This window comes from Macrobrachium nipponense, chromosome 20 (genome assembly GCF_015104395.2).
Source record: "Macrobrachium nipponense isolate FS-2020 chromosome 20, ASM1510439v2, whole genome shotgun sequence".
Lineage (NCBI taxonomy): Eukaryota > Metazoa > Arthropoda > Malacostraca > Decapoda > Palaemonidae > Macrobrachium > Macrobrachium nipponense.
In genome coordinates this window covers 27,272,067-27,294,241 of record NC_061089.1, presented here as the reverse complement: position 1 = coordinate 27,294,241, position 22,175 = coordinate 27,272,067, and the positions used below count along the sequence as shown (strand labels likewise).

At 36.4% G+C, this 22,175-nt stretch overlaps 1 protein-coding gene across 2 annotated transcripts in view; it reads right to left on the bottom strand.

Annotated features, from left to right (window-relative positions):
• The window catches only part of LOC135223903 (uncharacterized), a 131,387-nt gene that overhangs the window by 70,894 nt on the left and 38,318 nt on the right, over window positions 1-22,175 (bottom strand). Inside the window, exons 1-2 of one of the 2 annotated variants that reach the window (XM_064262833.1) lie at window positions 2,223-2,294; window positions 1,896-2,105 (exon numbers count right to left, since the gene is read on the bottom strand). In XM_064262833.1, the coding sequence (XP_064118903.1) occupies window positions 1,896-2,103 (208 nt within the window). In that variant the 5' untranslated portion in view covers window positions 2,104-2,105; window positions 2,223-2,294. Of the gene's footprint in view, window positions 1-1,895; window positions 2,106-2,222; window positions 2,295-22,175 lie in introns of those variants that run through there. The other variant, XM_064262824.1, reaches the window with a different exon arrangement.

Genomic DNA, 22,175 nt, shown 5'->3' with positions numbered 1-22,175 from the left:
TTTCTCACTAACAACAAGTCGCGACTGATGCCCATCTCCGATGTCAGGACGCGTTATAATGTACTTTTATGGGGATTGTTCACGTTGATCGTACATGGTCCACTCCTGTACCCTGCGGTTTTTTACCCTACTTCGAAAGGAGAGTAGAGGTCTCGAGCTCCTTTTATCACCACCAACAACTCATGACTGATGACCATCTCCGGTGTCAGGACGTGTTAAAGTACTTTTTCGGAGGGTGGCCAAAACTGCGGTAGTCGGTGAGTTGGCCAGTCCTCTCGGTTGTTTACCCTAGTAGGGTAAAAAAACACATGGGACAGGGGTGGACCATGTACGATCAATGTGTACCTACAACCCAAAAAAAAGTACATTAGTATAACGCGTCCTGACATCGGAGATGGGCATCAGACGCGACTTGTTGTTGGTGAGCAACGGAGCTAAAGACCTCTACTCCGGTGTCAGGACGCGTTACCTAGGTAGGTACCTAATGTACTTTTCTTGAGGTTGTACACATTGATCGTACATGGTCCACCCCTGTACCATGCGGTTTTTTACCCTAGGTATTTATTCGGACGACTGTAGCTAATTACCTAAGTAGGTAACCACCAGGGGCCAGTACTAAACACGGAGAATACATTCGACACCCCAATCCCTAGCGGGTGTCGTACCTATTCGCGGTTACGTTCCTTGCAGTTCGTGCGGAACTACTAGGTATTCTTTAGAATTACCAAAATGAAAAGCCTATGCGGTATTATTTCAGTTTCAACCATTATGGGAAATCTATTATATTGATATTTTTCCCGAGTAAAGCACGTGATAACAAAACACTTCTTCTCAATACATTATTGTCGCTAATGCATACTTACAGAGAAAAAAAAAGATTAAGTTTTTACCTCGAATTTTTCCTAAGTCGGGAGAGGTGTTTCCTCTACGGTAATGTTTACTTTTAATGAGCCCTCTAACTTACTTTCTTACGCAAACAAAAGCAGTTCCAGTTACTCATTATTGGCTGAGAGGTGTGACATCGTTATGACGTCATGGGTTTCATAACCAATTACGAATGACTTGAGTCGAAAACTAAGTTTCACTAGCATTTCAGCGGAGTAATAAAGTTACCTGTCTAGTGTCCACTGGTATCCTTGTTTGACTGAATACTCGAATAATGAAGCAAAAAACGGCATTTTGTCTTCCTGTACCTATGGCAGAGGTAGTGGCTGGCCCTTCTGGCATTAATTTTGACAGACCTTCGATTTCCTACCGATTGTTTGCAGTGCAATGTGGTCGTCGGGTACCTGGCCACTTCCTACTTTAAGTTGCATGTCAGGGAACCTTGCAACGGCTTCACGTTTTCCCTCAAAGCAGCAGCACATTTTTATCAACCAACAGTTTAAGGTAAGCTTCATTAATTTATAGAGTGTATTATAATGGTGGTAGTATAACGATGTATACAGCAGTACCATCACTTTGGATTTGGTTTGATGGATGTTAGGTAGTGGCCTTAAGGGGGGGTCGCAGGGGGGCGGAGCCCCCCCGCTAGGCCTAGGTAGGGGTACAGGGCCCTAGGTAAGGTTAGGTGGTTGTATTAGGTTCGGTAGTGCCCCGAAAATCACTGTGGCCTTAAGGGGGGGTTGCAGGGGGGCGGAGCCCCCCCGCTAGGCCTAGGTAGGGGTACAGGGCCCTAGGTAAGGTTTGGTGGGATGAACTAGGGTATACATAGTAAATCTCTAAATCGGTTGGTTTGCAGTCAAAATAAACGTTAAATTCATTGAAACCACACTATTTCTGATGCAACAAATAGTATTTTTATTGCATTTTTCCAAATTTGGCTGAAACTAAAAATTTACCGCCTATGCAATCATCATCACTACGGTAAGCTAGCCTTTGCTGAGTAAACTTACCATGACTTTTAATTGATGGGTTTCCAGGCGAGTTCGTTTTTGGAGTCCAATCCCGTTTTGGATCCTTTAAGCGAAGGTGTCTCCAGCCAACGTGCAATCTTCTTGTAAACATTAAACGACGATAACCAGTTAAGCCTCTAAGGTTACTGCCCGCTGTGCCCAGCAGGCCAACTTGAAATGCCTTGATACCGGTGCTCCCTCCATGCATGACTGTGGTGTCATTAACGTGAATCGTCAAAATACTAGCAAAATAAATTAATAAACACAAGACATAATCAACAGCAATTTGTTTGCCAAGAAGTTACACAACAGTCAATACTTAGGTACCACCAAACTTCAGTGTGTGTAACCTAGGTTAAGGTACACCGACAGTTCAGCCTGGCAACATCAACAACCATTAATACCATTACATATGATGAAAAGGGAAGGCAGCTTTTGGTTTTTAAGGAGTTAGATAATATTGACCCATTCTAACTTTCACCACAACGTAAAGTTAAATTGATATCTATTTTACGTAATTTTATTCATATTATACTTTAACGATAAGATTATTGTTTGTCTGATATCAGCAATATGTGAAACTAAATGCTGCCTCATAGAAAGCGTGGTACAATTTCTGTTCGAATGGTATCATTGTGGCAATGATTCTACTTTTACATTGGTATTAGCAATACAGAGGAATGTAAAAAATGTCACGTTCGAAATTAGATGATTCTTAGAAATATTTATATTGATATGATAGCATATGATATTGCGTATTATGTCGTCGACGGCAGAAAAATCTAAACTTTGAAGAGCATTGGAACAGTTTGTTATGGTGTGCTCTTCTTCTTTCCTTTTATAAATGTCTTTCTACTCGGTTTTAACAACCTGTATAACACACTGATGATTAACATAGTGTTTAAGCTATTACCATGTTTGATTATTAAAAGAATATATAATTAAGGAAAAGGATTAAAAAATGGATAATTGAGGTAACTGAACTAAAGTGAAGTTATTGAAATACAACCATATGACGAGAATATATATGAAATAGTTGGAAATTTCTTTTTACTCGGTCGTCACAGCCTGAATAAGACAATGGTGATTAACATATTGTTTAAGCTAAGACCACATTTGATAATTAAAAGAATAGACAAGTAAGGAAAAGGGTTTAAAAACGAATCACTGAGGTAGCTGTACTAAAGTGTAGTAGTTGAAATACAACCATATGACGAGAATATATATGAAATAATTGGAAAGTTTTATTAAAAGAACATAATATTGATAAACAAAAAGGAAGCATTTTATTACATAAATAGCTACATTTGGCATGGGACGTTCAAGTTCTGGTGAGGGTGGCAAGTCAAGACTCTGTCTTTGTAACCGTGTTTCTGACGTCTTTTCCACAATAGTTCTCGATTCTTTATCTTTTGTTCTTTCACATTAAATTTTGAGCCGCCTTCTGTTGTCCTGTATTTTCCCCACAACTGGAAGACTAATCTCCTGTCGCTTCCTTCCCATTTCCATCATACGTTTAATTAAGTCCTAATATTTTACTTCTATTTTCTCTGAATTCTGTACATAAAGATAACAATTAGAAAAATCTTCCTCCTACTCAGCACAAAAAAATGTCTGTATCCGTGTATCTTTGAGTATTTTAAATATTCAGTTGTAATGTGTTTGTTCGGGTTCTAAAAGTTACTGTAAGCACAGGATTTATATTCACTTATTTACTGTTTTGCTTCACTTCTTATATACGGACAAACTTTCCATGCTTTCTGGTTCACTCATTATGTGTTACTCTTCACTGTTCTTCACTGAAGATGTTCCCATCTCTCCCTTTAATGCTACTTTTATTTGCGCTTAATACCTTCTGCGAACCACATTCTCTATTTTTTGCAACTTATTAATCTCTGATTCAATTACAATGCATCATCCTTCGAAAAGTCTTCCATATCAAAACTTTATTGCCACTTTTTTCTATAAATGAATATTTTAAATTTTCGTGGTTATATGCTCTTCCCGTCAAATGATTCTTATGAGTCTTAATTACATTTCCTTTATCACCTACCTTCTGCCCGGTGTGGTTCATCTTTTATACTATTTATCGTGACAATCCATTACCCTTTGATCATTTCTATATTGTACCCTTAAGTATTACCAGTACCGTAATGATGACCGCTCCATCTCTTGTTTTTTGCAAAAACTCGTGAATCATCTGCCAAAAATAATGTGCATATTCTAAGTGTGTCCCTCACCTCCTTCATCGACTTTCTTTATTATCATCATCATATATGTAACAAATTTCAATGATATAGAGGATCCTGCGCAACCCCGCCTTATACCGCCGGTAATATCTATCTCTTGTCATCGGCAGTTCTTACATAGGTCATTGGAATTTACATACCTTCCATTTCAGCTGATCACTTTCTTATCCTCAACCAACATTAGAAGCCTCATGTAATTATTTCATATCTTCAGGGTATAATAGAGAAAGGCCATTGCCCTGTTGGTAGACTTTTATATTATGCATTTTTAGGGGAACATCGGGGATTCACGACAAGATAATTTTTTCTCTCTCTCGGATGATGCTTCGATCATACTTTTGATTTAGGATCTCGTTAATGTCTTCACATCTCCAAGTTTTAAGTTTCTTTCGTACTTGCGTCTATCATTTGTTTTCCCCCGTTCTATATCTTTTCTTCTGCATTTATGACAATTAGACACCTTAAAGATATGAAGTGATTACTCTATATCTTAAAATAATAAGCCGTTATTTTGCTGAACATAGTTTAAACCCAAGCGTGAAACTTTGACAGCCACAGCACCATGAATATTCAGTTACTTGTGAGTAACGCTCATTCACTGGTGACGCAGCGGCAGCCAACAGTAAATAATAATGTCTGTCGTGATTGTCATCAAACATTCATTTTTTTCAAAAGTTATTTAGCAACAATATTCCTTTTATTCTTGGTCTCTTCCTCACTATTTGACAGTGATCACTCCTCAAACTTCCCGTTATAGTGAAACTCACATAGGTATTTTTTCAAAATAAAAACAGTTCTCTCTCTCTCTCTCTCACACACACACACACACGCACGTATCAACTTGTAATACAACATGTGTCCAGCCAGCTGTTTGGATATGGAGACATTCAGTTCTATATTTTGCACTTCCAAAACAAAAGAATGTTATCTCCTATAAAGTGCCGATTAACTGAAGCTTAAACAAAAGGTAAGGTTAAGTAAGAATAAACTGAATTCTCTGTGCAATAATCCGTGTTTGAAGAAAAGTTTTCTTTTTGCGAAAAGATACTAGTAATGAAACTTTTTTTTTTCATTTTTCTCGTTGTAGTTAAATTTTTTTAGTTTCACTTACATGGTACGCATTTTCTTTGTCTGTCATATATATTTATTTATCTTTCAAACTGATTACAGAGAAAATCTGTATATGTATATATATATATATATATAGATATATATATATATATATATATATATATATAGACTTCAGGAGGGTCCATGATACACATGTTGTTTAAAAAAGGCCATGTTTATTACCAGCAAAGAAACGTTTCGCACTACTCAGTGCATCATCAGTCTGTCAAAAGTAAAAGACACAATCAAATACAATATTATCATAAAAAGGAATTCACAATGTAATTAAAATTTACAAGTTAAAACAATAAAAAGTAAAAGAGCATAAAAAGCACATAAAACAGAAAACAAAAGGAGACTACCAAAACACCAACCATCCATAAGCAGGAGAGAAGAGGGAATGAAATACAATGGAGTCAAAGGCCAGACGACAACTATGCCAGATACAAAGTTGCTGAGGAAGTATTACTATTGAGAGAGGGAACCAGTCTTTTAATATATAACGATTCTAAAGTTGTTAAGTGGTCTGGGTCCCTTACATAACCAATTATTGAAAAGTGTTGTTTCATGACTTCGGTTTTACATAATGCGGCATGATTTCTAATATTAGAAAATTCTGGCTGCTTAATTCTTTGGCCAGTGCGAAAGCTAAAACCCAAATGGCTGCAATATCTGACCTGCAGTAACCTCCGTGTCGATCCAATGTAAGAGCCCGGACATCCAGGGCATGTGAATTTATAAACCACATTGGATCGTATGAAGGACTGCAGGCGATCTTTGAAATTAAAAAATGATCCTATTGTAGATGGGTTGTTAGAGATAAGTTTTACGTTAAGACAGGGGATTTCTTGTTCAATTATTCGCGTGAGATTTAAGGAGAATTTGGAGTCAGACATATACGGGATTGAGGCATAGAATGATTTTTTGGGAACATCAAAGTTGACTGTTGGAGGTTGTAAGAACTGTGTTAATAACTTATTGGTGATTTTATGAACATATCTTGTGGATAGGAGTTTATCTTGAAAAAGTTGAATAAAAAGACTATTTCTTTGTGAAATATTTGCCATGTTGAAGAATATTTTAGAGCTCTATGGACCAAGGTGTAGATGGTATTAAGTTTGAAAGAATATTGACAATAGCTTCTATAAACAGAAGTAGTGAACTCGGAATTATGTCTCGTTACATTAATATCTAAAAATGGAAGACTACCTTCGCTCTCTACCTCCATGGTAAATTGAATGTTTGGATGGAGTTGATTAATATATTCTAAAAATAAAGAACATTGCCAAGAGTGCTGGAACAAGACAAAAGTGTCATCAACATATCTGCGATAAAAAGACGGTTTAAAATCATGATTATACTGGTTTAAAAATTTCATTTCAAGGTCAGACATAAAAAAGTTAGCAAAAATGGGGCCCAGAGGCGACCCCATGGCAACTCCATCGACCTGCGAATAGAGTTGCTTATTAAAAATGAACATTGAATCTTGCACTGCAAGTTCAAGTAGTTGTTTAAAAATTGATCTGTTAAAACCATGGAAAACTGTATCTTCGCTAATAAAAACCTTATCTAGAATAATATTGATAGTTTCATTAAGTGGGACGTTAGTGAAAAGAGACTCTACATCAAAACTTACCATGTAATAGTCTCCATCTTGGTTGGTAATTTGCTGTTGGAATTCATACCCATTTTTTAAAGAAAATTCGTTACTACTATATTCAGAAAGTAAACCGGCTAAAAATTTGGAGATAGAGAACGAAGGACTATTATAGGCAGCCATAATGGGTCTAAGAGGTATATTAGGCTTGTGAATTTTGGGTTGGCCATACAAAATACTGAATGAAGAGCCAGTCACAAATAGTTGTTGATATGTGGTCTCATTAATAATATTTTCACTTTTGATTTTCCTTAACAATCTATTGATTTTATCTTCCCTTTTGTATATGTCGAGAAAAGTGGGTTCACCATGAGCTTTAAATTTGGTGGTGTCAGACAAGATATTTTCCATTTTTTCCACATAATCGTTCTTATTCAGAATCACAACACCCATGCCTTTATCGGGCTTACAAATTACAATGTCCTCGCGTTTTTTCAAGTTTAAGAGTATATTCAGATCAGTTTTTCTAAAAAAAGGAGTCCAGTTAGTTTTTAAATTACCATAAGTTTTGTGGACTAAATTTGAGATTTTTTGTTGGAGATTACCAATATTTTTATAAACATCAAGTTTTATAAGTCTTTGGAACATGACCTCAAATGGTAAAAAGAATCTGGCATAGTTGGGTCTAAAAGATGGCAGACAAAAATCCAAACCAAAAGATAGTAAAAATTCCTCTCTCTTCGATAAAATGTAATCAGATAAGTTAAAAATGCAGTGGTTTCCGAGTTGGAAATCAGGAATAACAACACCAAGACTTAAAAGTTTTCTTTGATGTCTTAAAAAGACATCCGAAATAAAATCATTAATAAATTTGTAAAACATTCTTTGGTACAAGAGGCGATCTAAAAGAGATAAGTCGTTATACAATAGGTGTTTTAATTGTTCAGCTGTAACAGTCAATTTCTTGATGGCAACAGTCTTAACGTTAATTTCCTTCATCAGTAGAGTTCTGAGCGTTTCCTTATAAAACTCCGTGTTGTAAAGAGAAGATTTGTATAATTTGAATCTGACAAATTTGGGGACGACATCATTCAATTGGCAATATTGAAGAAAATCCAAATCGCATTTGGCTTTTTCCAATCTTAGCGTTGCCTTTTCCAGTTTCCGTGAAGTCGAAATAGTAACGGCTGGATAGCGGTGCTTCAGTAGTTGGGAGAAGTGACGAATTCCTCGTAGTCGGAGACGGAAAGCAAATAAAAGGACGAAGAAAAGTTGTCGTATCATCTTCGGATGGATATGATATTCCAGTCAGCAAGATATATAGACTTCAGGAGGGTCCATGATACACATGTTGTTTAAAAAAGGCCATGTTTATTACCAGCAAAGAAACGTTTCGCACTACTCAGTGCATCATCAGTCTGTCAAAAGTAAAAGACACAATCAAATACATTATTATCATAAAAAGGAATTCACAATGTAAATAAAATTTACAAGTTAAAACAATAAAAAGTAAAAGAGCATAAAAAGCACATAAAACAGAAAACAAAAGGAGACTACCAAAACACCAACCATCCATAAGCAGGAGAGAAGAGGGAATGACATACAATGGAGTCAAAGGCCAGACGACAACTATGCCAGATACAAAGTTGCTGAGGAAGTATTACTATTGAGAGAGGGAACCAGTCTTTTAATATATAACGATTCTAAAGTTGTTAAGTGGTCTGGGTCCCTTACATAACCAATTATTGAAAAGTGTTGTTTCATGACTTCGGTTTTACATAATGCGGCATGATTTCTAATATTAGAAAATTCTGGCTGCTTAATTCTTTGGCCGCATTATGTAAAACCGAAGTCATGAAACAACACTTTTCAATAATTGGTTATGTAAGGGACCCAGACCACTTAACAACTTTAGAATCGTTATATATTAAAAGACTGGTTCCCTCTCTCAATAGTAATACTTCCTCAGCAACTTTGTATCTGGCATAGTTGTCGTCTGGCCTTTGACTCCATTGTATTTCATTTCCTCTTCTCTCCTGCTTATGGATGGTTGGTGTTTTGGTAGTCTCCTTTTGTTTTCTGTTTATGTGCTTTTTATGCTCTTTTACTTTTTATTGTTTTAACTTGTAAATTTTATTTACATTGTGAATTCCTTTTTATGATAATAATGTATTTGATTGTGTCTTTTACTTTTGACAGACTGATGATGCACTGAGTAGTGCGAAACGTTTCTTTGCTGGTAATAAACATGGCCTTTTTTAAACAACATGTGTATCATGGACCCTCCTGAAGTCTATATATCTTGCTGACTGGAATATTATATATATATAATATATATATATATATATATATATATATGTGTGTGTGTGTGGTGTGTGTGTGTGTGTGTGTGTAGCTAAGTGTAATAGACACAATGCCCTCTAAACTTCTACACGCACACACACACACACACACACACACACACACACACATATATATATATATATATATATATATATATATATATATATATATATGTGTGTGTGTGTGTGTGTGTAGCTAAGTGTAATAGCCACATAGCCCTCTAAACTTCTACACGCACGCACACACACATACACACACGCATATATATATAATTCCTGAATCAAATTTCAGATCTTTGTAGTTCATTTTCTTCATTAAATGGGATATCTTCATAGAATGGCATATTCCAAAATATGTAAGTCTTCATTTTCGTTATGATAAGAAATATCATAGCTTGATAACAGAAGGCTACTGAGAGAGAGAGAGAGAGAGAGAATTCATGCCCAGTATCAAATATGCGGCCAAAGCAATCTGCTGAAAAGAGGGCGTTACCCCTGGTAATTTTCAGTCATTCTTCACACGACTGCTCGCCTCTCTCCTTCCTATATTGCCAAATCATCCTTAGTCACCTCGTCTATGACATGACGGGTGACGAAAGAGATTCTGTAAATCTCTCAGCTATTAGTCAGAACAATGGCTCGAATGTGGTCTTCGTTTCTACTTATATCAGTGTACAGTTATTGAGGCGAATGATGATGATGTCTGTGTTGTGTGATCGTGAGTTTTTTTTTTCTCGAGTAATTGAGATGAACTGATTTCATTCATAAATTGAGGTTCATTTGCTCTAAAGACAAGACACTCAGTGAAACTATTAATCATTAAAGTGCTCATTCATAAACTTCTGTCCGGAAACGTCGCAAAATTCTCAGCCGGATCCTTAGCTTGGGTCACTGTCATAATATAGCTGGCCATACAAGTACACGACTGGCATCGGGTTTGTCCTCCCGGGATTAGCGCGCGTTCCAGTCTGCTTGGGTATTGCCCATGCACGCAGATGACTTGCACTAAGCACATTTTGAGAGGGGCAGAGATCATATAAAGTGGCCGTGTCCCTTTCAGTCCTGTGGTGTCCTGATATAGTGAGTGTTTTTAAATCATGGCGCCAAGTAAAAGGAAGATAAATGCAATAATGATAATAGCACTCCTGCAAGACGAATACAAGCATGAAATATGCAAGAAAAATCTTAAAGTATGGGTGAAAACAAGGCTAAGGAAGAGGGGTTTTACTTTTATCATATGACTTTATTGAAAGAATTAAAGGAGAATAACACGGAAGATTATAGATTATTCCTTGTCTCCAAAAATAACAAAGAAGATACAGTAATGAGGAAGTCTATACCTCCCGAGGAAAGGTTATTTGCAACATTAAGGTTCCTAGCAACGTTTCTTGGTCTGCTGTAAAGAACAATAAATGAAAATACCACAACTTCGGCACATATAGTACACAGGGCAAAACTGCCGACTACTACCGCGAGGGGCAAAAGTGCAGACAACTACCGCGGGGGGTGGGGGGCAAAACTGCAAAATAGGTGGGTCAACCCAGTCGTCCTGCTAGTCCATCCCCACACCCCCACACACACCACAGACTGGCGGGGATAATGCCAGTCTTGGCTAAACTGACCTGTCTGGTTGAACATGTTGAAAAGATGAGAGGACGGGGGGGTAGTCTCACCGGGTTTGTCATTTTTAGCCCCAATACACGGTAAAGATTGGGCCGGTCCATGCCAATCTCGGTAAAATCAGCGTGTCAGTCTTTTACAGCTGTTTATATCTTAAACGGCTCATTTGATAATTGGTTCTGGCGCGTTTTTTACGGATGGGTTCCCGCCTTGACTCCAACCCTTCCTATCTATCCGGGCATGGGACCGGCTCTGATTTGGGCTGCCACTCCCCCCTCTCCCCAAGCTTCCCCGGTGGCTGGGTTAAAGCCCTAAGGAGTCAAATATGCTTAGAGAATAAACCATAATGCATAAAACCTAATCATGCTCTGCATGATGAGCTGTAGATAGGTAGGCAATCGGGGAGCAACTTATTCTATCAAGTTGGCTGAACAAGAAAAATAATTATTTTTGCAATCTTACGAAATCTAGATCTATAGTTTCTGTAAAAGAAGTAGAAATTTCATGAAGGTAAAATTGGTATACCGTAACGAAAGATGAATGATCAAAGGCTCCACGATATTCAGGTTTTCGATAGGTAGTCTCCTCTCTTTACTTGGTATTTATGGCATGTGATTGCTGGCTGCCCTCAAACTCTTAAGCACGCGGTTACTCTGAAAACCAAGCGAGTTTGCCCCTCTCTCTGCTTTCCCACTAGCTAAAATCACCCTTTTTCGTCACTTCCTTTGCCGAGTGACTGCTTCTATTCTACCTTACTTTAAGTAAAAGTGTTTGCTTGATGTATGTTCGAAATTTGCGGGCATTAATAGAAAAGATTTTTCTCAGTGGTCACTGAATGTACAAGTCGTTGTTTCTTATTCTTTCGTGCATTGTTTAGATTTCCTTATGACTTCTTTTATATCCCTCCTACCCTCTTATGCTAAACCAAGACCTCAACCACCCGGGAAACTGGTATTGTTCTATCTCAGTTGAAATGAGCTGAGAAAGGGACTTACGTATCATAAAATTAATTTTTAACGAATATCATTCACCCGGAGCTGATTAATCAGCAGATTAATGTCTTCATGTCCACTCTAAACAAATTAATGGAACGGAAGTAAATAAGCGCAACAGAAGCAGAAACACGTACATACACACACACACACACACACACACTCGTACGTACATAGGCAAACAGGTGCACGCAAAGATCCTATAATAGAATAGGAACCTATTAGTATGATGAACGATTCATCACTTTCTCTTTCACAATTGTCGCCATTTTTATACTGTGTAAGCTTTTCTTCTTGCTATACTTTCACATTCTTTTGTTTTATCTTTTTCATAACTTGAATATCTATAAAATAACCAGTATCCATGAACTTTGCGCAGAAAAAACAAAACTAAAATGCACATTTTGTAACGGCAACGCAAACAGAAAATTAGTTTTACCCTGTGATAAAAGATATAAGGCATAAGTACAAATTTCAGATAACAATATTCAATATATAAGTGTCCAGTAGGCGAAAAGTTACTTAAAAAGATGCCCAGAATCCCACTTAGTTTTTCAACAGCAGCCCCAAAAACAAACAATTTATCTTATGATGTAAACTTGACGCAACATATGTCATTTGTGTACTGAAACGAAGCAGGTACTTTACTGCATCACACAATGGGCGTGAGGCGTGAATGAAATTAAATCTCGGTATTAAGTACCATTTAGGAAAATTCCGGTCATGTAACTAAGCAAAACACAGTAATCGGAACAGAGGCATTCGACAATCCAAAGTGACTATTTTAAGTTGAACAGCATGAGCTTAAGTAGAATTACTCAAAATCTTCCGAAAGAACTGGAAATGTATCACCCTCATTCTTATCATGAGTCATTTCCGTTGGGTTTCACATTAAAACAATGCCAACCCCTGTCTGTACAATGTTTGTACTCTTGAATGGACCACCTTGAGTGAAAACTTGAATTTCAAGATCTATATCTTATAGATGATATCCTTCTGACCAGTTATAAATAAATATATAACGTTAAAGCAGCATATTAAGATTTCATTCGGCTTCCACGAACAAAGACTAATCTTTCAATTACAAAAAAGAAAAGAATATATAAATACACGACGTAGGACACTGAGTGGGGCTGCGCCTTACAGAACCGAACACCTCTCTGAATGTGTGTGTTTTTGTGTTTGTATGTATGTGTGTGTGTGTGTTTACAGTTTACAAATCTAATCTTAAAAGAGCTACTCCCTAAAGGAATTTTATGTTTGGTTCACCTTGAGTGAAAAAGACATCATGGTATGTTTACCTTGCAGGAGAATAGTCTTGTTACTTTTCAGGATAATGACCTCCTAACCAGGTACTACAAAATTTTTGTCTTATTTTAAAAGTAGCGTCATAACTTATCTTCGCGTTTCCATTGATTAATGACTACTCTCACTTCATCAGAGAACTTTTCTTCAAAATTGGACATGCTACCCACGTGTTTTTCAGCCAAAGAGTCAAGCTCCCACGAATAGAAGCTTGGAAATAAAAAAAAAGCAGGATAGTAAAAAACGAGAGGAAGATTGAAGTGAAATAAAGGAAAAAAATTCCCGCTGGAATTACCCAGGATTAATTCGTCCATTTTCATATCACCCAAGAGTTTATACGTTATGTTATTTACGGACGGACAGGGATGGATTCAGTGATAACCCTGAATTCATGAGTCACGTCTGAGATATTCCTTTTCCCTTGGACCGTCATCAGACTTCAAAACTCGTGCATGTCGGGAAATCAGAAGCCATAGTAAGGCTGCGTGATACAGCTGCTGGCTGATCTTACCGACAGGGATCATAATACAGCATTCCATATATTTACACATAAGAATACACACACACGAGAGAGAGAGAGAGAGAGAGCGAGAGAGAGAGAGAGAGAGAGAGAGAGAGAGAGAGAGAAAGAGGTTGGACGTACTCTCATCCAGAAAAGACTTACTGAAAACATCCTACAAGTTAACAACTTTCAGTATTACCCCCTTTCTAAAGGAAAAGGTGGTTTTATATATATATATATATATATATATATATATATATATATATATATATATATATATATCTAATAAAAGGAGCCAATAAAACACCAAAATATAGAGAGAAAAATACTATGTTCCAGAGACTGCTGTCTCCCTCTCAGGTAGATGAATGAGAAAAGTTACGGGAAAGGTGGTATTTATACCAAGAGGTCCATCCACAGGTAAGCCAATTTAGGTCACTCCCGCTGATAATCTTCCTTTAATCTTCTTAAACGTTGGTTGAATGAAAACCTTGTCGATGACATCTGAATCCCATGCTCCCTTTGAGATGTCCATTACCTGCCTCTGTTTAATCAAGGCCGGTTCCATCATTTGACTCTTGTACCGGTAGTTGCTGCTATAAATTATATGTGACAAATTCCAGTTTATTCATTTTTACCAGTCACACACACACACACACACACACACACACACACACACACACACACACACATATATATATATATATATATATATATATATATATATATATATATATATATATATATATAAACGTGTGTGTGTGTATTTCCACCATCAAGAAGTCATACAAAGTAATCCTAACTATACGGAAAAAAGTTCATAGAGAATCTTCATTAGCACCCGAGAAGTGAAATGTAACAAATGTAGGCCATGATCCCCGTTTTATGGGATCGTAGCCATAGGGCGGTGATAATTCCGACCGTTAACACTGACCGGTTAGCGTACCGAGAGCTGGTCACATCAGCTCCACTCATCAGTAACATGACTGAGATTCGTTTTTAGTTGTTCAGCTTGTAAAGAGTAAGATTGGGTCTTTTTTTTTCTTTTACAAAACTTCTCTGAATAAAACCGATTCTGTAAACATCCTTACTAACATTGTCTGTTTTTCTATTTATATTAAATCTGCTTTTAAAGCATCATAGATAATAATAAACTTGATAGCTGGACAACAAGCAGCAACCAAGAAGGAATACTTAACATATGAATATTAATCATAATTATGATTAAATCACAAGTGAATTATGAACGTAAGGTCATAATATAAACACAGAAAAAAATAAAATTGGCCACTTGCGCTAGTCCACTTGAGCGTATAAAAATAAATTAATAAAGCTAAACTTCGTCTTCTCTTGTAACTCTGTTACTGGGAGGTTTCGTGGATTATATAGGCAAATGGATACTGGTGACGAAATTTTGCAAAAGAAAGAAGCTGCCGTTTTTAGCCAACTTTAAGTTAAAAAAGAAAAAGGAGCGGCATTCGGCATCGATCGAGATAAGTGAGAGTGAAACTGGGAGAAGTGTATGTCACCAGGCTGACGACGAAAAGGGATATACAGATTATTTCAGATACTGTAAAACTAATGCAAACTTCGTAGCAGTTGCACATCAGCGTTTAACGCTTATACAATATGTAGTAAGGGCAAAACACTAGCGCTCCTTAAAGTGCTTAGCAACTGAGTTGTTTTCTAGCACTGTTCAAGGACATGGGGTGCAAATCAACAAAATCGTTTTCTGAAAGAAAACACACGTCCTCGAAAAGGAGTAAACCAATTATGATGCATCGTAAATACCGCTGACTATTGGGTTTACTGGAGCATTAGTTTTACCAAAAAGAATTATTTTCATACCATTTCGGGCATTGCTTAACATACCCTTTGAACTAGGTATGTAGTTTATTAAGTAAAATGATATCATTTACACTATCAATATAAAAGAAATGGACAAGGTTCACGTCTATCTTGATGCTATTGTGTATCAAAATGAATGATATTCAGCCCATTTTCGGTATTGTTCAAGATGTGCAATGAACTGGGCATTTCTATTCTTCGTATGTTTGTACAAAAATACAATGACTACGCTGTCTACATAAACATTAGGCTAATTTTCTTCAAATTTGACATCGTAGCTTCTCGCGTTAATGCCATTCAATAGCCTCTCATTGGTCCGGTTTACAAATGATTTAACTGCTTGATTTTACGAGATTCCCTTGAATGCAGGCAGAAAAAGAGAGTACAGAAGAAATAACCACTGCACACCTCACTGTACCATAAATTAGTCTTTTGTTTATTAATGGGTGCTAACGACCAGGGAAAAGCATTGCAACGTAATGTATATTGGAAAAAATGACGATGCAACGTCCCTGCAATGTTTTGTCTGAGCACCAGTGAAAACCAGCGGATACTGCAGAAATTATGGATACAGGTAATCAGTTTTAAATCGAACGACATATTACTCAGCAAATTTCACAAAACTATTTCCACATGGAGAGGTGCTTATCGTGCAGTAACCTCGGTCCTCTTCCCGTAAAAGGGTATTGAGTTTTTTTTTCTTTTTTAAGTGGTATAATGAATGAAATGGCGGGATAATTGGTTTAAAGTTTTGCAGTGAAGGGAACTGAAGAAAACGTTTACTGTTCTGTAGTAAAGGGATCGAGAAAGACTGTTATGAAGCTTTCTAGTAAAATGGATTGGGGAAAGCTGTTCTGCGGTTTTGTAGCAAGGAGATCAAGATCTCAGGTGTTAGGCACTGTGATATTGTGGCTCCTAAAAGTATTGTGAATTTTGACACTGCAAAACGAATAGCACGCACTACTACCAGACAAATAGGCTTTAAAGGTAAAAGCAGGTGGGACTCTGAGGACGACCGTACAAGGGATCTTCAGAAATAACTTTTATGATACTTGTAAGCGCATCACAATCATGACAATTTAAACATGAGATAATATGAGAGGAAAGATTAGAAATAGATGAGTGATCTCAATTTGGATATTGTCTTATCGTTATCAGTGTTTATCTTCTGATTGCGGAGTAGCCTAATGACTAAATCTTACTTTAAGTTCGCCATCCTTTGACGGAATGAAAAAAATACACATTATGGGTAGTACACAGTTTTTTTATTGCCCTTTTCAACGTCTCTAATTTTAAGATGAAGATACACTGGTAGTTTTACCTCTTTACTACTTTTCATGGTAATCTCTCTCTCTCTTCTCTCTCTCTCTCTCTCTCTCTCTCTCTCTCTCTCTGTTTATTTTCCCTTCGTAGCATATAACTTTATTAATGGATTTATCACGTTCCTAACTTTCGTGATTCACTTACACACACACACACACACACACACACACACACACATATATATATATATATATATATATATATATATATATATATATGTATATATATGTTATATATATATATATATATATATATACATATACATTTATACAAATACTATATATACATATACATATATATTATATAGTGCGTGCTTTTTCACTCATTCGTGTGTGTATATTACTTAAAATCTAGTTTATGTAAAACACATAGCACGCATGTAAATACTTGCACATAACACACGTATGCGCACGAATTGACATCCTACGTTTTCCTCAAAATAATTGCTTTCAGCAGCTCTGATGAACTCCTTAAAATTCGTGCAGATAGTAAGGATTTTCTCAGGTTTAAAAGAATCGTTGTTTAAGTTCAATCAAGCCTTCCTGTCGCATTACTGTAAAGGAATGGTGCTCAGTCTCATCGAGAATGAGCTTTCCAGAGTGCTTCAGTTTCTTCATTGACCGATTGACGAATATTTAGTTACACAACCGGGCTGACGATCTCTTTTCGTCCCCATTTCTTATTTGCTGTATTGTAGAGTGAGCGTGAATAAGCTTTATCTCTCTCCAAAACGGATCTAGTCTTTTTGAAGTTATTTCTTATCAATGGATGGATAACTTTGTCGCGGTTTCTGTTTTTCATCGCTTTAATAAACGTTTCCCCTACCTTATCCATAGCTAGATAAAGAAAATTTGGATCATGTCAAGAATAGCGAACCCAATATTATACTACGTTGATTTATATATATATATATATATATATATATATATATTATATATATATATAATATATATATATATATATATATATATATGTATATATATATATATATATATATATATATATATATATATATATATAAGTTAAGTATATCTTAGTTTAACCAGACCACTGAGCTGATTAACAGCTCTCCTAAGGCTAGCCAGAAGGATTAGATATTTTTACGTGGCAAGAAACCAATTGATTACCTAGCAACGGGACCTACAGCTTATTGTGGGAGCCGAACCACATTATATCGAGAAATGAATTTCTGTCACCAGAAGTAAATTCCTCTGGTTCCGCGTTGGCCGAACCGAGAATCGAACCTCGGACCACCGGATTGGTAGCCGAGCGCAAAATCCACTCGTACAACGAGGAACTATATATTTATATAAATCACAGTGGTATAATATTGTCTTGAAAATAGTGGGTTCGCTACTCTTGACATGATCCGGAAACTTAAAGAAAGAAAAGACAGACAAAGAAAATAACTAAAGAAAGGAATCATCATGATGTCACTCATCGTGTGTGTATTGAAAATCATGTGATCCAATCCTGACTTGAATGAAGTCCAAACAGTTCTTTCTTGATTACCGTTGTCACTTCCTTACCAGAGGTAGCAGTTTTTGAAATGTCACGCCCCAGGCCTTAATTTGTCGGGCAAGCAAGCGCTGAGCACAGTTGCTTAGCTCAGAGGCGCATGGCGCAGGAAGAAAGAATTTGACCCCATACAGCTTAGCGATTTGTGCTAACCACGTGAACAGTCAGCAAGATTAGAAGCGGTGAGTGATCATTAGATCTGTGGTCATCAAACCAAGACACAATCTTTTCCATTACAAATGCAAATTTCTTTATTAACGAAAAATTATTTTCAAAATATTCGCAAATAGAAAACCTTCATGTTTCTTCGAAACAGCGCAAAAAAATTAATTTTCTCCGGGTAGTGGTTTTTTAACGCTCGCAAATAGAGATATTTGATTTTTTTTAACAAATAAAAATGAAAAAGTTCAGTTTTAATGATTTAAAGGGTTTTTAGTAACTACCTAAAAGAAACGACGGGAGTTGTCAGCGTAAACTTATCACACACCATTGGAAAAACCTCCCCTCACGGCACCTGAATAGCCCATTCATATATCATTCTCACGACACATCTAATTAAGCACACGTGTTGCGGTTAGTAGCTAAACACGCAGCCTGCCTGCTGAGTAAATGCATTAGATAATCTTTTAAAGAGCAGAGACCAATGTGGTGGACACTGTAAGGCCCTCTTCTAGCCCAAACCCGAAGAAACAAGATAGGGATGATGGGCACGAAGATGGACGTGGCCTAGCCAAGAAAGGAGTAGAAAAACTGAACACTGAAGGATGCGTGCACAGTGCCAGAGAACCTAAAATCAACAAATAAATCAGCTTCTTATAGCAATGAAGGCCAGGAGAGCACAGACGTATGAAGAGAATTCCAAAGCATGGCAGATGAACGAGGCAGTCAGTCACTAGCCCGTACAATTTGCCTATAAGACAACGTTATATTCAGCGAATAGATGGTGGGCAGGCTATACAAGGCTTGACGTCTTTTACCAGCAAAGGAATCACGACTGGCTGCATTGAGAAATACTACTCATGATGTGCGGGCAATTCTGTCTCCACAACAGGATCGAATAGCTGTAATTGTCCCTGTTTCAAACCAACGACCATGGGAAAAAGTGAAGGTGTATTCCTTAAAAGATATGAGTTCCTTTCTGAAATCTTCGCATTTAAATAGCAAGAGAAAATTATATATATATATATATATATAGGATATATATATATATATATATATATATATATATATATATATATATATATATATAAGCTTTTCGGTTGATATTTCCATCTAATAAGCTACATTATTGCAATGTGATTAATAACAAACAAATGACATTTCATTCCCTGGTACTCATATGATAAAATTTATGGCTTATCGTCAGAGACATTTTTTTCTTCTGCTGTATCTTATCGCACGCCGTACTCCAGAAAGTTCAAACATTGTTCACTTACTTAGATAAAATCAAAAGGGAAAAAGTCCTAAAATGTCAAGAGTGACCTTATCTGCATCTCGATTTATTTTCATACCACCCCCTTCGAAAACTGAATGCGCCATATCTCAAATTTAATTGTATATATCGTGATAGAATGAAAAAGAAGCGAATCCTGAATGGAAAATAAAAACTTTCTCGGTTTTGTTAGCCAGTAAATAACGCTGTCAAATCCCTGAATGAAAATAAAGTACTTTTCCTGTGGTAATCTACGATACTTAAGAGAACTCTCTTTAAAAGCTCTGCGAATCACGGGATACTCATATTAGTGCCGCTGGCAAATTCTTGGAACAATGACAACGCTGAATGTGTGCTTGCATGCATGGGCCAAATGAGTTCTTATTTAGCCCCTGCTTGGGCGTATGACTTTAAAGGTTCCTTGCACAGTTAAGAGGCCGGTTTTAAGTTTATTCACTCTCAGAATATTTGTAAAAGGAAGTTTGAACGATTTAAACATCTAAATTATACATACATACATATATATATATATATATATATATATATATATATATGTGTGTGATATACATATATATATATATATATATATATATATATATATGTATATATATATATATATATATATATATATATATATATATATGTATATATATATATATATATATATATATATATATATATATATATATATATATAAATCCATTAAATTGGAGGTCAGTCACAGTAAAGTTCGTCTTCTGGCCGTCTGAACTGGTTTAGAAATGGTGCCGGCTCTCGGCATACAATATATCAAAGAATTGTTTTCTCTGCATTAACCAAAATACACATCCGTCCCTCCCTACGGTATGTCAATGAAAATTGGTTCTTGTGAATGCACCATGTTTTATTTTATATTGTTGCATTTTGTGTACATAGATAGAAAGAGACTTTCTCTAAGCAAAGGTAGTAGTTTCTTGTAGAAGCAATTTATTTGCCCTACCAGTCATCAGTCGCTTAAAACCATTCGAACTAAAAGCAAGCGAATGATTAATTTCATTCTTATCCGGTGATTTATCTATTTATATAATATCCCAGACGCAATCGCATCGCTCAAGCTTATAAACAAATTAGAAGAAAATTCCTTCGGCTGGGGACGTTTCCTACGATAATGTTACATCATTTCACTGACTAGAGCAGTCATATGATAGCGCATGTGCGTACGCACGTGAGCGTAGACAATTAATGCAAATATTCATACCTAACTTAATGTATCTAATGCGTATATCTATCGCCGTGCATATGTGAGGACATGAACATGAGAGAAAGAGGGATACTTTCCTAAAAATAATCTATAGACTTTAGCAAACGTATCGCTTTTGTAAATGACAATAGGACTCATCGGTTTTTATCGTAAAATCAGTGACGACTTTGAGTAATTACAAGAAAAGTGAAAAGGCTTAATAAGTGTTTCGAACAGAAATTGCAAATAGGACGTAAATAATCTGAAATTAACGCCTTGCAAACATAGCATTCAGCCCATCTCCACTGAAGATGTTGCCAGGTTCGACTTAACCTCTTATTTAATTATGAAGGGCATTTTAGTTTGTTCATTATTGAAAGGACGCATGTAAGTCACGCACAATTTTGCGCGCAGGATCGTACACATGCAATATATATATATATATATATATATATATATATATATATATATATATATATATATATATATATATATATATATATATATATATATATATATATGTGTGTGTGTGTGTGTGTGTGTGTGTGTGTGTGTGTGTGTGTGTGTTAGTCCTCTGACTCAGCAATTTGTTTCCATCCTAATAAAATGAAGTTGGTGCAAACTATGTCTAGATTGAAGCAGATGAAAAAGGCGGGCGTGACAACATATGAACATACGTTGCGCCACAAAGTCTTAAGCAGCTTAATTATGTTGCATAATAGTGAATAGTGTAAATGTACGTATGCATGAACCCCGTTGACGGTTGCCACCCGATGAACCTCGACGTTGCTATTTCGCCTTTCCAGTTATCATCACCATCATTGTTATATTCATGTACATCGGCATTCCTTTGTATGATCTTGGTGTGTATGTGTTATGGTATTAGTCTTTGTTTGTAGATCTCTCATGAAACAGCGCACTACTCGGATACATCTGTGAACCGTCTCATCTTTACTCTCTCTCTCTAGTCCCTCTCCCACACCCGGCCCCCTCTATATCTCGGCATAAAATCTCTCAAATTCGAAGAGGATTGTTAGGGTTTCGCTTGAGCTTTCTAGTGGTTGAAACTGTGAATATGTGAATTGCACTGCATGAATCCCATCGATTTTTTTCCTAAATAACAAAATAAAAAATACGCTCACAGAAGTTATATTATATTGATAAAAAGCCTGTAAAGAATCAGTTCGAGTTGTCTATAGTGCTGTACATAGACTCTGGTTGGG